The sequence below is a fragment of the Dama dama genome, chromosome 9 (assembly GCF_033118175.1).
Source record: "Dama dama isolate Ldn47 chromosome 9, ASM3311817v1, whole genome shotgun sequence".
Taxonomy (NCBI): Eukaryota; Metazoa; Chordata; class Mammalia; order Artiodactyla; family Cervidae; genus Dama; species Dama dama.
In genome coordinates this window covers 49,911,936-49,927,691 of record NC_083689.1, presented here as the reverse complement: position 1 = coordinate 49,927,691, position 15,756 = coordinate 49,911,936, and the positions used below count along the sequence as shown (strand labels likewise).

At 43.0% G+C, this 15,756-nt stretch overlaps 1 protein-coding gene across 1 annotated transcript in view; it reads right to left on the bottom strand.

Moving 5' to 3' along the window:
* Window positions 1-3,635: 3,635 nt before the first annotated feature.
* Window positions 3,636-15,756, bottom strand: part of SLC25A48 (solute carrier family 25 member 48) — a 43,664-nt gene continuing 31,543 nt past the window's right edge. Inside the window, exons 7-8 of the mRNA XM_061149413.1 lie at window positions 6,537-6,666; window positions 3,636-3,717 (exon numbers count right to left, since the gene is read on the bottom strand). Coding sequence (XP_061005396.1) covers window positions 6,544-6,666 — 123 coding nt within the window. The 3' untranslated portion in view covers window positions 3,636-3,717; window positions 6,537-6,543. The remainder of the gene's footprint in view (window positions 3,718-6,536; window positions 6,667-15,756) is intronic.

Genomic DNA, 15,756 nt, shown 5'->3' with positions numbered 1-15,756 from the left:
ACTGTCCTCTGTTTAAGCCAGACATTAGAAGATTTCAGAAATGTAAAACAGTGCAACTCTTTTCATTGTTTGTTTTTGTTTGGAAAAAGTAACTGTTTCACTAAAATATGTGATGCTAACATTCTTACTATACTTTAAGCAAGTACTTTAAAAAAATCTGTTTTTACTGATGGCCAAAAAGCACATGAAAAGATGCTCAAAATCACTAATTATTAAAAAAACACAAATCAAAACTACAATGAGGTATCACCTCACACCAGTTAGGATGCTGATCATCAAAAAATCTACAAACAGCAAGTGCTAGAGAGGGTATGGAGAAAAAGGAACCCTCCTACACTACTGGTGGGCATATAAATTGGTACAATCACTATGAAAAACAGTACAGAGGTTCCTTTAAAACACTAAGTATAGAACTACAAGATCCAGCAATTCCAATCCTGGGCATATATCTGGAGAAAAACATAATTCAAAAAGACACATGCAGCCCAACGTTCACTGCAGCACTATCTACAATAGTGAATACATGGGAGCAAACTAAATGTCCATTAACAGCGGAATGGATAAAGAAGATGTTGTATATATATACAATATATATATACACACACAACAGAATATTACTCAGCCATAAAAACTAAAATAAGGACACTTGCAGCAACATGAGTGAACCTAGAGACTCGTACACTAAATGCAGTAAGTCAGACAAATATCATATGCCAGAGCTCATACGTAGACTCTGATAAAAATGACACAAATGAACTTTAACAGAATAACAGAAACAGACTCAGAGATCTTGAAATCAAACTTATGATTACCAGGGGGAAAGGAGAGGAGGGATAAATTGGGAGATTGAAATTGACCTACACACAATACTACGCATGGACTTCCCTGGTGGCTCAGATGGTAAAGACTCTGCCTACAATGCAGGAGACCCGGGTTCAACCCTTGGGTCGGGAAGATCTCCTGGAGACGGAAATGGCAACCCACTCCAGTATTCTTGCCTGGAAAATCCCATGGACGGAGAAGCCTAGTAGGCTACAGTCCATGGGGTTGCAAAGAGTCGGACATGACTGAGCGACTTCACTTTCTTTCTTTCAATACTACATATAGCTACATATAGAATAGACAACTAATAAGGACCTATTGGATCTCACAGGGAACTCTACTTAATACTCTGTAATGACCTATATGGGAAAATAATCTAAAAGTAAGAGTGGATAATGTATACATATAACTGATTTATTTTGCTATACACCTGTAACTAACACAACACTCTAAATCAACTATACTCCAATAAAAGTTTTTTTTTTAATTATCAGTTTTAGTTTCTGTAAATGTTATAATCTACATTAAAAAAAAAATCCCTTGCAGCCCTCCATAGTTTTGCAGGGTGGAAGGACCATGGTGGAGAACCTCTTGGAGAGTAACAGTCACTGGTATTATTTTCGCTGTCCCCAGGAAGGTAAAAGGGCAAGTTTGCAGTTCTTCAAGCCCAGGATGCAGACACCAGACCCGGTGCTCGACATGAAATTCTGTCTTCAGCCTCCCTTAAAAATGGAATTTCATTGGTAAACATATTGCTGATGATGACACAGAATCAGCCTGCACTCAGTTTCCTGAGGGCAGGGTCCCTGCCGGGGTCACCCACCACCTAGCACAAGCAATAGGCGGAGTCAGATTCAACACACGCTTTTTGGGGTTGAGTGAAAGAAAGGCTAATATGTGTGGACTAAGGAAAAACCCCAAACTGTTGGCCCCAATTATTTCCCAATATTATCTCCTCCAGAAGAATCTAAGAGGAAGCGAAGTCTATTGTCTGGTGACTACTCCCAGGACTGGCTACATACAAGATTTGTCTGGGTTGGGGTCAAGTGCTTTCATTAAGGTAGAGCTGCATCCTTTCCCAGCCCAGGTGTTCTTGTGTGTGTGTGTATGTGTGTGTGTGTACGCAGAAAGTGTGCTTCAGGCTGTGTATAACTGGCCCGGGGTGGACAGGACAGGGAGGGCAGAGGAAGAGCTGTTGCTCAGAGCCTGGGTGAGCTTGGCCAGTGCAGCCGAGCCAGCAGGAGCCTGAGAAGTAAGTGCCCAGTACAGAATCTGACTCTGAAAATAAATGTACCTTTATTTTTTTTTTAAGCACAAAATCAATATACACTCGTAAAAAAAAAAAAATGTAAATGCTATAATGGTGCACAGAGAAATCACCATTATCATCAAATTTGAAATGGAAAGTCTTCCCCCAGTTCCGTATTTCCAAAATAGCCACTATTAAGCTTGATGTGTCTCCTTCTAGATTCTTTTCAATATCTATGTAATTATCCATATTTAAATATTATATAACATATTTTAAAAAATAAATAACATCACACATTTTATCCTGTTACTTTGCTTTTGCACTTAATGTACTGTGAACATCATATTTCCATTTTAACTTACCTCCTTCAATCATGGAGAAGAGCCAAGATGATCAAGAGACCCTGGGACAGGTTCTACCTGAAGAAGGCTATTATGGATCTCAGCTCATCAGGACACCCAAGAGAATACCCCAGCTGGCCCAGTGAATACAACACTACTTCCAAACAAACTGGCAACCAGCAGCAGCACTAGGCAATGATCCAACTGGGGAGGACTTAATTAACATGCTCTGGGTTGTGTGACAGGAAACACCTCAGGCTCCCCTGGTAATGGACCAGATGCCAGTCATCCTCTTCACCAGCATCCACAGTGCCTGCCTAACCCAGTGATGCATGCAGACCCAACTCTCATGTAAACAGAACTGCCTGTCATACTCCAGAGCAGAACCACAGGGGACCCTCATGGCTGTCCCCAACATCAAGGACAGAATCAAAATAGAGTAAATGCTCAAAAATGTTTGATAACTGAAGGACTGAGAAAACACCCTGGTGCTGGCAGGATGGAGAGTTTAGACCACAGCCCGTAGAGCTGCCTTAGGATGCTGCAAGGCCAGGGGTGGTAAAGGAGAAAAATCAAGGAGACCATACTAAGGGTTTTATTTCAAGCAGGGAACCCTTTGCTACATTAATAGGATAAACTGACTAGACTGAACATTTCGACTCTGCGCCAGAGCCACGGTTTGTCCTGGCACTGGATTTTCAGAGACATGCTCTTAATCACTCAAGGGGGATGGGGAGCTGTGGAGAAATCAAGGAAGACCTTGTCAAGGGGGGAGAAAAGGGTGGGGGGTTCAGAATCTAAGGATACCTTCCCCACTGGGGTTTAGCTGGGAACAGACGCATCAGGCTGGCTGATGGTAGCTCCCCAGGGTACCGTGTTGAGGATTCAGAAGCTGCATTCATTTTAGGAGGAAGGGGCTGCAGGACTGATGAGGGAAGTCTCTGGTGGGCACAGAAGCGAGAGTGACATCATGGACACATAATAGCAAAAAAGCAGTGGTCTCCCCACGTGGTTCCAGTGAGAAGGCAAATTTAGATTAATGACATCATAACGGAAATCAGACTGTGGATCAGGAGTTCACTTTGTTCTGTTTTTCTTTCCACGTGAAAAGAAGGCCCAGAGAATGCCTGCCCCACCTGCACTCAATGCTGGGCAAGAAGGGATTTCGAGGTGAGCCCAGCTGGCTTAGGGTGAGCGCAGAGGCCTTTTCTCTCTTCGGTCAATTCACCACCGCAGGCTCTGGAGACGCCGCCACCATCAGCGTCGGGTGTCACAGAATGAGGTCCTGGTCAGGTGATGCTGGCCCTGGAGAAAAAGGAGGAAAGGTTAAGACTGTCATCTCACTGGGGTTATCAGTCAGCAAGATCTAGGAGTCAAATTGTTTTTGTGAAGCAACACTGGGCAAAGCATTACCACGAGAACAGACTGGGGAGGGACTATGAGGTTGTCCGGGGTTGTTTTGTAAAAGTTCAATGAAAGACATTGCTGGGGGAAAAAGATGTATCATCTTGCCTTGAAAATGAAATTTTCCTGAAATTGAGAGAGGGCCAGTGACGTTCGAATGTCACGGCAGCGTCATTCCAGAAATCGAGATAGACAGCATCCCACCACTTGTTAGGAACTACAGGGCTCCCTAATTCTCTAATTGCCTCACCCCACTCTGTCCTCAGTCTAGGCTACAAGGAGGGAATTGGCTACCTTGTCTTCAAGGCATGGCTGCTACTGCTGCCAGAGATCTCAGCGCTATTTGGTAAATTCAGATCCAGGACTTGTTGAAGGGCCTTGGTGTTCTTGGGTTAGAGCAGGAAGCTGAACTCTCTGGGTGAGGCTTGTTCAAGACGAGGCTCCAGAAGAGTCCCTGGGAACACCCTCCTCCACCTGAGAGGCACTAGCCCCACCCACCCCTGCGCAGGAAAGACACACAGACATTTGTGCCCTTTGTCCTATCAGAGCATTTTCAGAAGGAAAAACTTCCAGCCACTGCTTTGAAAGGCCAAATCCAAGACAATTAGGATTGGGCTTGCTGGAAACGTCTTCCTTCCTCCTGAAGTAGCCAAACCAGGGTGGCCGCGAGTGGCAGGGGGCCATGGCTCAGGCAAGTGTCCAGCAACTCTGGGATCTGTGAAGCCTTGGCATTAAAACCCTTTGCAATTAAAGTTTAATGACATGGAAAAATGGTCCTGAACTATTAAATGGGAAGAGTGAGCTATAAAACATTGCATAACATTGGATCCCATTTGGGGGATAAAAAGAAAGTTGGAAGAATATTAACAAGGCCATGGGATTAAAGGTATTTTTATTTTGTTCTTTTTATTGGCATTTCTATGTTTTCCTACATTAAAATGCATTGATTTTATGAAAGGATTTTTTCAAAGTCACTTTCATCTGTTAAAAGGGGGATGTGGCCAGTATCTGAACACAGTTTTAAGAACCAGATTTATCCTCCCTGTCCTGAACATGACCCAAGTACAGTGACTCTTTACCCAGGGTATATAAGTATGCAAAATGTGTTGCTACCCTTTCCCTTTTGTAAGAGAGGGCAAAAAGCCAGGAAGGCTGTGGATGTAGGTGTTTTAATAAAAAGCTAAAGCATGTGACTAAAGCAAGCGTCCAGGGTGGGGCCTGGGCTCACTCTCATCAGCCTCATCCATCCTACCCTTCCCTGGCTCTAGGATATGGCTCCATCCATACATCCTAGCTTGGCTCTTACACAGTACAGGCAGCAGATAGGTTGGCTAGGCCTTTCTAGTGAGGACCACCCTTCCTAAGAGAATCTGCAGTCGCCATGGCTGAAACAAAATAGGCTCTTATTTTCCAGAAAATTCAGTGACATCCCACTTTGTCTTCTGAGCTCTGCAGATAACTAGTTTGGGGCTAGAGAAGGGGAAACAAGGGAGAAGAAGAAGAGGAGGAATTGAGGGGATATTGGGAGCTGATCACCCATCTACTTGATGTTCTGTGCGAACATTTGTGCGCCAGATTTCGTGGGAAGCACTAGTGATACAAAGGTGAAAAAATAGTTATAGCTCCCCTGGAACTTTCAGCTGACTAGGTAGCAGAGCCTATAATAGGCATTCTTCCTCCAGGCTGAGGCATCAGGGCAGGCTTCCTGGAGGAGGAGGGTTCTACACCAGGGTCTGGATCACAAAGAGGAGTTGGTAAGGCCAAGGACAAGAGAAAGGTCTAAGAAGAGGGTGTCAGGCTGGGAGAGTAGGCACAAAGGCCCAGAGGCAAAAGTGAGGATGGTATGTTTAGGATGCTGGCGAGGACGAGGGCTTTAAGGACTAACACTTAACTTAGAGGGCAATTGGGAGCCATTGAAGGCAGTGGAGCGAGGGAGTCACTTATTCAGACGTCAGTTTTCAGATCCCTTTGGTTGCTGCTGCTACTGCTGCTAAGTCGCTACAGTCATGTCCAACTCTTTGCGACCCCATAGATGGCAGCCCATGAGGCTCCCCCATCCCTGGGATTCTCCAGGCAAGAACAGTGAAGTGGGTTGCCATTTCCTTCTCCAATGTGTGAAAGTGAAAAGTGAAAGTGAAGATGCTCAGTCCTGTCCGACTCTTAGCAAACCCGTTGACTGCAGCCTACCAGGCTCCTCCATCCATGGGATTTTCCAGGCAAGAGTACTAGAGTGGGGTGCCATTGCCTTCTCCTCCTTTGGTTGCAGTGACCTTTCTACAGTTAGAACAGGAAAAAGAGAGCATGTGGGAGGCAGGGATGGTGGCAAAGGCTGTTCTTTAGGAGCCTTGTAGTGAGGTGGAGAGACGATGTAACAGGGGGTGGGCACCCTGGTTTGAGACCTCTGTCTTGGGTTACTGAATTTATATAGTGAAGCTAATGCACTTCTCTCCAAGGGCTGGATGGGAGACAGACAGGTAAGCTCGCTACAAACAGGTAAGTTCTGTGCCAACCTCAGTTACTGACCACAACCAGCCACAGGTGGGCATTTCAGAAGAGCTTTTTGATGACAAGAAGGGTGGCAATTCTAGTCCTGAACTAAAACAGATCAAACAGGAAACAAACAACAGAGGGAAATTTCCGAAGTCCACACCATTTTCACCTCAAAGAAGGGGATTTAAGCTCCGGGAGGGCACAAGGGGCAGGGAAAGAGATGCACTGACCTGGCGCTCAGGGGCTGGTCACCACGTGGTCCCCACGGATCGCCTGCAGCGAGAGTTCGTACCCAAGGAACATGGCTGCGCTCATGGGGAAGCCCCGCACGGCATTGACCGTGATGCCTCTGAAAAACACCTTTGGCGGGAGGCGGGGTTATCACAGGACACTGACCGGCACCCTCCTCAGGCATCCACACCTCCGCCCTCACCCACATCATTTCCGAAGGCACATTTCTTCGCAGGCCCAGTACGCATGCGCTAGACACTATCGGCTCACAGGTGAGTCTGGTGAACACCACGTATGCTTGCTTAAAACCGTGCGCTCTCTCATGAACATGAGCACACATGCTTGGTTCTGGGACTGCAAGTTACAGCTCCATACGCTCTGCAGTGGTAGACAGAGCACCAGGCCCTGACCAAGCACTGTGACCCGTGCTTCGCAGGACGTCCCAGACAGGGCAGGGTCGGGGGAACTCAGGCCGTGCTGCAGACGGCAGATGCGGAGTCCAGGCACAGCTTTGCCAGTCAGCAGCTATGTTACCTGGAAAAGTGGCCAAGGCTCTAGAACTCGATTTTCCCAACGGTTCAGTGGGGGTAATTGACCTCCTACAGTTGTTGAGGGAATAAATGACATGTTGCTTTTAAAGGTGTTTTCACAGTGCCTGTCCTACAGTAAGCACTCCTTAACTGTTAACAAATCACACCACCATCCTTATTATCAATAGTGTGTGAAATCACTACTTCATACAGAGTAACAATACTCCACTTCCCTCATAAATATGAATGCTGCGGAGTATTAGTACGAGTGGCCTGTACTGAGCTGCTAAATCCTGCCTTTAATACAAGAAGACTGGACTTGTCACCCCTAGGGAACATGGTAAGGTGCTTCCCTTCCACCATGAATTTTCCTGCCTGGTGCTGGGTAAACATTGACCTATGTGATGTGGTCCTAGCCCTTGGGAAGTTTATAACCTACTAGGGGACATAAGCCCCATTCAGGAATAATTGCAGTATAACCTAGAACATGATGAAAACAAATAAGGGCCTTGGTGAGGGGTGGGGTGGGGAGGTGTGCTAAGCTTCTTCAATCATGAGTGACTCTTTGTGACCCTATGGATTGTAGCCCGCCAGGCTCCTCTGTCTATGGAATTTTCCAGGCAAAAATACTGAAATGGGTTGCCATTCCCTCCTCCAGGGGATCTTCCCAACCCAGGGATTGTACCCACGACTCCTGTATCTCCTGCATTGGTGGGCAGATTCTTTACCACTAGTGCCACCTGGGAAGCCCCAGGGTGGGGAGGAGCTGTCATTAAATGTCTTCTCTGGGAAGAGATGACACGTCTGAAGGCAAATCACTACCCACACATGAATGACCTGAGAATTGTCAAGTGTAAGAAGTAAACCTGTTAACTGATACCTGTATAATTTACTGTTCACAGATTAGATTTGGTACTATAATTTTCAGAAGGTAAAAGTCCAGCCTTTTGCATGTCCCCAGTTTCCTTAGTTGGACACTGGTGTCAGGGTAGGTGCAGACCACTATCATGGGCCAGGACATCAGGTGACATCCCTTCAGGAGAGGTGTCTGCAGCGTGGCACTCGTGGAAGCCTGGGACATGCAGGTTTGTCAGGAAGGAGTGAGAAGGGCCTCAGTATACCCGGGGTTGGGGGAGAGCCTTGGCTCCAGGAAAGGGAGCTGATGGGCCAAGATCTGAAGAGGTGAGCAAGTAGCCAAGACAAACAGTGAAACGTTCAGGTAGGGGGCAAGCAGGCTCCTTGTAACATTAGCACTCCTCTCTAATGTCTAACCTCTCTGGAATTCCACAGCGATGGAATTCACCCAGGGTGACTGAATAACAACAAAGAACTGGGTCAGGCTCTGAGAGGAAAATTCCATGCTGGGTGTACACAGATGCTCCCATGTGCACCTCCACAAGGCAAGGCAAGCCAGTCAGGACCCAGCTTGGAGTATGATCCTCCTCTCCCACGGCATGGGTCATGCAGGAGCTGTGGGCCACTTCAGACAGCCAGAGATGACCTCCCCCCAGCTGTGGCCTGCTATGCTGCAAGGCCCAAAGATGGGAAGCAAAGTGCAGACCTGCTGGCTTTTACCCTGGCTTTTGGAATACAAAATCACTAGACAGAGTCTTTCCTCATGAATCCTCAGTGGCTCCCCACTTCCCAAGATCAAGTCCATACCCTTCCCTGACCTTCCAGGACCCACATGCTCCTTGCATTTCTCTGAGCTGCCTCTTACACTTGACACTGTGGGCAGTATATTAGCCTGCCATTCCTCTTACTGGGCCAGCTCCCTCCAACCACTGAGCCTCTTGTCCCTGCTGCTGGAATGCCCTCTAGACTCAGTTCTACCCAGGGCGTAGCCCTGCCATGGCCACACCAAGTAGGATTATGACCCACTGCCTTCTGTGCCCTCGGTATCTCTGCCATCACAGCCCTTCTCACACCATCCTCCAACCACCTATGACTTGTCTATACACTCATTAATAGTCCTAATCAGAGTAGTGAGAGCTGGGCTATGTGTATGGCTCCCATTTGAATCCCCAGCACCTGCACTGTGCTTGGCCTAGAAGATCCTCTATAAATCTTATTAAATGAATCAATGGCTAGTTGGATGGGCAGATGAATGAAGGAATGAGTGAATGAACACATGAACAAACTCCTTAATGAGAAAAAAGAACAGTCTCTGAGCCAAAAGAGTCCTGGTGGTGGTTGTGGTAGGGGGGTTCCTAGAGCAGAAGAAAGGCTCCAGATCCCCCAAGTGGCAGAACCAAAGAGCAGCCAACCCTGATGCCTCAGGAAGTTTGTCTACAATGGTCCTCTCCATCTCTCCTTAGAGTCATCCAGTCTCACCTCACTGTCCTGACCCCCCTCAAAGCAGTCACCTCTGTGGAGCTAGAGGACATCAAGTCACTCCTCCAGCTTCCTTATTGCAGATGACAACTCTCCAAATGTGAGCCATGGCCCATGTGGCTCAGGATGATCCTCAAAGCAGGCAGAGAATGGATCCCAAACTACTCCACCTTTCTACCATTCTGACTTGGGGCTGCCCCCAAAGTCCATGGACTTCTAGTTCCCCCATCATCAAGACTGCTTTCCTGGTAATCATTGAGTTATAAGGGGCTACTAAAATTGGGCACCATCGTCTTTATTTCACTCCTTTCCACTTCTTTACTACACCGAGTTCTTCTTCCATAGGGAAGTGAGAACAGGTTGCAGCCTCGGTGAGCTGCAGCAGAACTCTTTGGGAATGGGGACTCCAATAAAGCCAGCTCTAAGCCCACTGGGGCTGGAGCCTACCCTAGGCTTTAGGAAAAGGTGCTCTTCCTGCTGCTGCTGGGGATCTGATGGTGAGACCACCCAACTTTCCAGGGCTGTATAGGATTTTTTTCATGTTACTATGTATGTTTATATGCAAACACTTATATAAACACATGTAGATATATATAGTGCATATATGCTTGCACAGTCTGTGAATATTTTGAAAATATATCATGAGAAACTCATAACAGTGATTGCCTTTGAGAGAAGACTGGGGGTCACAGGAGGAACACTTAGACAGTATATCCTCTTATACCTTTTGAAGCTTCCTATGTATTTTTATATTATAAATACTATAAAATTTTTAACCAACTAATAAAAATAATTAATCTCCATCAATGATGTAGTTAAGCAACTTTAATATTGCTATTATGACTTAAAACCTGTCTGAATATACACTGTGGGTCAGATGTTTTTCAAATTAAGAAATCAATCACCTGACCTCAGTTATTTTCTAGGACTTTGCTTTTAACAACACAGTAACATTTTGTAGTAAATGAAATCAGCAATATATTTTGCTTCTGCAGACTTTTTGGAAATGTGACACATTAATATTTGGGAAAACAGACTGTCTCAAAAACTGAGCATCTGTTTTGAATCTTTCTTATATTTCCCTCTGTACTTGTTGGCTGAATCACACACTGTGTTTCTGCTAAAAAAATAAATACAAAAGGCAATTGATTCAATATCCAATTATGATAACAATTCTCAGTAAAGTGGGTATAGAAGGAATATACCTTAACATAATAAAGTCAAATATAACAAGCCCACAGTTAACTTCATCATCAGTGATGAAAGCTGAAAACATTTCCTCTAAGACTAGGAACAAGACAAGGAAATCCACTCTTACCACTTTTATCCAGCATAGTATTGGGAGTCCTAGCCATAGCAATCAGAGAAGAAAAAGAAATAAAAAGAATCTGAATTTGAAAAGAAGTAAAACTGTCACTGTTTGCAGAAGACATGATACTATACAAAGGAAATCCTAAAGGAAATCCACCAAAAAACTATTATAATTCTTCAATGAATTTAGTAAAGTTGTAGGATACAAAGTTAATATACAGAAATTTGTTACTAACAATGAACTAACAGAAAGAGAAATTAAGAAAACAGTCTTTTTTACAGTTGCATAAAAAATACACAGAAATAAGTTTAACTAAGGAGGTAAAAGACTTGTACTTGGAAAACTACAAGACATCAATGATGACACAAACAGAAAGATACACTATGCTCATGCTCATTAAAATACTTAAAATTATTAAAAAGACCAGACTCCTTAAGATAATCTACAAATTAAATGTGATTCCTATCAAAATATCAATGACATTTTCCACAGAACTAGAACAAATCATTCTAAAATTTGGATGGAAATACAAAGGACCCAGAATAGCCAAAACAATCTTAAGAAAGAACAAAGCTGGAAGTATCATGTGCCCTGCTTTCAAACTATACTACAAAGCTACAGTAGTCAAAATAGTATGGTACTGGTACAAAAACAAACAAATAGACTAATGGAATAGAATAGAGGGCCCAGAGATGACCCCACACTTATGTGGGCAATTGATCTACAACAAAGGAGCCAAGAATGTAAAATGGGGAGAAGACAGCCTCTTCATTAATGGTTTTGGAAAAACTGGATTACTGTCTCATACCCTATATAAATGCAAAATACATTAAAGACTTAAATGTAAGACCTGAAACTATAAAACTTCTAGAAGAAATCAAAGGCAGTACATTCTTTGACATCAGTCTTAGCAATATTTTATGAGCAGTCTTCTCAGGTAAGGAAAACAGAAGCAAAAATAAACAAATGGGGCTATATCAAACCAAAAAGCTTTTTCACAGAGAAGGAAACTACCAGCAAAATGAAAAGGCTGCCTAATGAGTGAGAGAAGATATTTGCAAATGATATATCTGATAAGAGGTTATATTCAAAATATGCAAAGAACGCATACAACTCAACATCAAAAAACCAAACAACCTGATTTAAAAATGAACAGAGGACCTGCATAGACACTTATCCAAAGAAGACAAACAGATGGCCAACATACACATGGAAAGTACTCAACATCACTAATCATCAGGGAAATGCAAATTAAAATCATAATGAGATAGCACCTCACACCAGTCAGAATGGCTATTATCAAAAAGGCAAGAAATAACAAATGTTGTCAAGGATGTGGAGAGAAGTGCTCATAATGGTAAGTTGGTGCAACCATTATGGCAAATAGTATGGAGTTCCTCAAATAAATTAAAAAACAGAACAACCACACAATCCACTAATTCCACTCCTGGATATTTACATAAAGAAAATGAAAACACTAATTAGAAAAGATATATGCACTCCTATGTTCATTGCAGCATTATTTACAATAGCCAAGATATGGAAGAAATCTAAGTGTGTATCAATTGATGCATGGATAAAGAAGATACATATATATGCAATGGAATATTACTGCCATAAAAAGAATTAAATCTTGACATTTGTGAAAACATGGATGAACCTAGAGGTATTATACTAAGTGAAATAAGACAAAGACAAAAACTGATTTCACTTATATGTGGAGTCTAAAAAACACAACAAATGAACAAGCATAACTAACCAGAAACACAGTCATAGATACAGAGAGAAAACAGGTGGTTGCCAGAGGGGAAGAGTGTTGAGGAGGAGAGAAATAGGTGAGGGAAAATTAACAAGTACAAACTTTCAGTTACAAAATAAATGAGTCATGGGTATGAAAGGTACTGCATGAGGAATATAGTCAATAACTATGTAATATCTTTGTATGGTGACAGATGGTAACTAGACTTATCATGGTGATCATTTTGAAATGTGCAGGAAAATCAAATCACTATGCTGTGTACCAGGAGCTAACAAAGTATTGTAGGTCAATTATACTTCTAAAACAAACAAACAAACAGAAAAAAACATTAGATTTGTGGTTACCAGAAGTGAAGGGTGGTGAGAGGGGAAATTAGATGAAGGTGGTCAAAAGGCACAAGCTTTGAGTTATAAGATAAATATGTACTAGGGATATAATATACAATAAGACAAACATAATTAACACTGTTATACATCATATATGAAAGTGATTGAGAGGAAACCCTGAGTTATTATTATAAGGAAAAAAATGTTTTTCTATTTTTTAGTTTTGTATCTGTATGAGATGATGGATGTTCACTAAACTTATTGTGTTAATCATTTCATGATATATGTAAGTCAAGTCATTATATTGTATACTTTAAACATCCACAGTGCCGTACATCAATTATATCTCAATAAAACTGGAGGGAAAAAACTGAAGTGAGAATTCTAAGAAGATGTCAGAGTGGAAAATGTCAGGACTCTGTCTCCTCACCTAGACAACTATTACACTGACAGAATTTGTCTGATGTAACTACTTTAGAACTCTGGAGTTTACTGAAGGCTTCCAACTTCCAGGGGAGCATTCGGGAAGTTGTTAATTTTGGTCAATGTTAGCTTTTAGCATAGTAGCAGCTACCTATCCCCCACTCCAAGCCCTTTGGCAGTCAGCTGTGCACGTGTTTCTGTAGCAACCTGCATACAGCTTGCAGGAACCAGGGTGGGCAACGAAAACCTTGTCCTCGGAATATATTGGACGTCTGTGTCTGGCCACTGATTGCTGTTTCTGATCACAAGGTGCAAAGAGGAAGACAGTCATCCTTGTTTAACATCCCCCTCCATTTTGCAAGCCCCTCCTCCTCTGGCTGAAGTGATTTCCAGGGAATTTAAAGGAATGGTGACCCCTTTCCCTTCATTTTTCTCTTTTTCCTCTTTTGAGAGCCAGACATTAAAGGCTAGGAAATTCAAAAGCAACTGCACCTATGGGGAAAATTAAAAGTGACCGTGCACGCCCAGGGAAAGGCGCAGGCTCAGAAAAAACTTGAGAAAAGGTTTAAGAAAACCTTAAGTTTAAAGATCAGGTTGATCTTTGGCACAGAGATAGCCTACAACAATCAAAAATGAAACCTACCACACCCTGGAGAAGAGACAGAATCTGATTTCTAGAGTTACTACGTTATTAGACTCAAATGTCTAGTTTTCAATTAAAAAAATTACAAGGCATATAAGAAATAGGAAAGTATGGTCCACTCAAAGAAAAAAAATCAACAGAAAATGTCTCCCAAAGAGACCTGATAGCATATCTGCTTGACAAAGACTTTAAAACATCCTTCTTAAAGATGCTTGAAAAACTAAAGATGTGGAGAGCATCAAGAAAATGATATGTGAAAAAAACAGAAATATCAATAAAAAATAGAAAACCCAGAAAGAAACCAGACAAATTCTGGAGCTGAAATGTACTGAATGAATAACTGAAATGAAAAAAATTTACCAGAAGGATTCAAAGGTTTATTTGAGCAGGTAGAGGAAAGAATGAGCAAACTTACAGACAGGACAAGAGAAATCATTGAGTCTTCGATGCAGAAAGAAAAAACATTGAAGGAAAGTGAACAGCGCCTAAGGGACTTGTGGGGCACTCTCAAGCAGAGCAGTGCATTGTGGGAGTCCAAGAAAAAAGGGGTGGTGGGCAAAGAGTATTTGAAGTAATATGGCCAAAAACTTCCCAAACTTGATGAAAAACATGAATGTAAATATCGAAAAAGCTCAGTGAACTCCAAGTAATATGGACTCAAAGAGAGCTACACCAAGACCCATTATAATGTACTTTTGAAAGACAAAGAGAGAATCTTGAAAGCAGCAAGAGAGAAGTGACTCATTATATACAAAGGATCCTCTATAAGACTTCCAGCAGATTACTCATCAGAGACTTAGATGATCAGAAAGCAATGGGCCAATATATCCCAAGATCTAAAAGAAAATAAACTGTTGACAAAGGATTCTATATTCAGAAAAACTATCCTTCAAGAGTGAGAGATAAATAAAAGCTGAAGGAGTACATTACCCCTAGACCTACCCTGTAAGAGCTTTCCTGTGGCTCAGATGGTAAAAAATCTGTCTGCAGTGTGAGAGACCTGGGTTCAATCCCTAGGTCAGGAAGATCCCTTGGAGAAGGGAATGGCAACCCTCTCCAGTATTCTTGCTTGGAGAATCCCATGGATAGAGGAGTCTGGCAGGCTACAGTCAATGGGATCACAAAGAGTCAGACACAACTGAGTGACTAACACTACCCTGTAAGTAAAGCTCAAGAGAGTCCTGCAGGCTGAAATAAAATACCACTAGGCAGTGATCTGAAGGTGTATGAAGAAATAAAAATCTCACAATAGGTAGACACACCAGGAGAGCAACAGCAGCATCGTGGGAGCACAAGACATCCTTCGTTTTGCCCTGACTTCAACAACAAAAATTAAACAACTGTCCAGGAACAAAGGTGCCTCTGTGGGAGTTGTGGATCCAGCACCTTACACCAAGGGACCCAACAAAGTCCTGCCCACCTGTGCATCAGCTAATAGGCAGATAGACCTCAGTCCTGGCGGTGAAATCTGCAGTGGCCCGTGAACTGGTTCCAGCCACTCTTGGCTGTAGGACCTGGAGAACACTGACTTGGGCAGTCTCACACACAGCCTCTGTGGAAGTCCAGGTTCCTGGAGGAGAAGTTCTGGCCCTCCACTGGAGCAAAAAAATAGAAGTTTGAATACACTGGGATGGCAGTTAGTAAACAACGGAGGGTTTGGGATGAGGCAAAAAAATGGAGCATTTGGGATGAGGCTGCCACATGAGATAAGGCCCAGAGGTCAGTAGTAAATTAGTACTAATAAATACAAATACCATTGCTAATACTAAAGAGGTAAGTCTTTCTAAGTGTTCTTTATGTATTATGCATTAAACTGAGCACTCTTTATATGCCTCATTTAATGTAACCTTCAAATGTCTCTTCTGTTTATGGTAGGGATGGTTATCATAGGA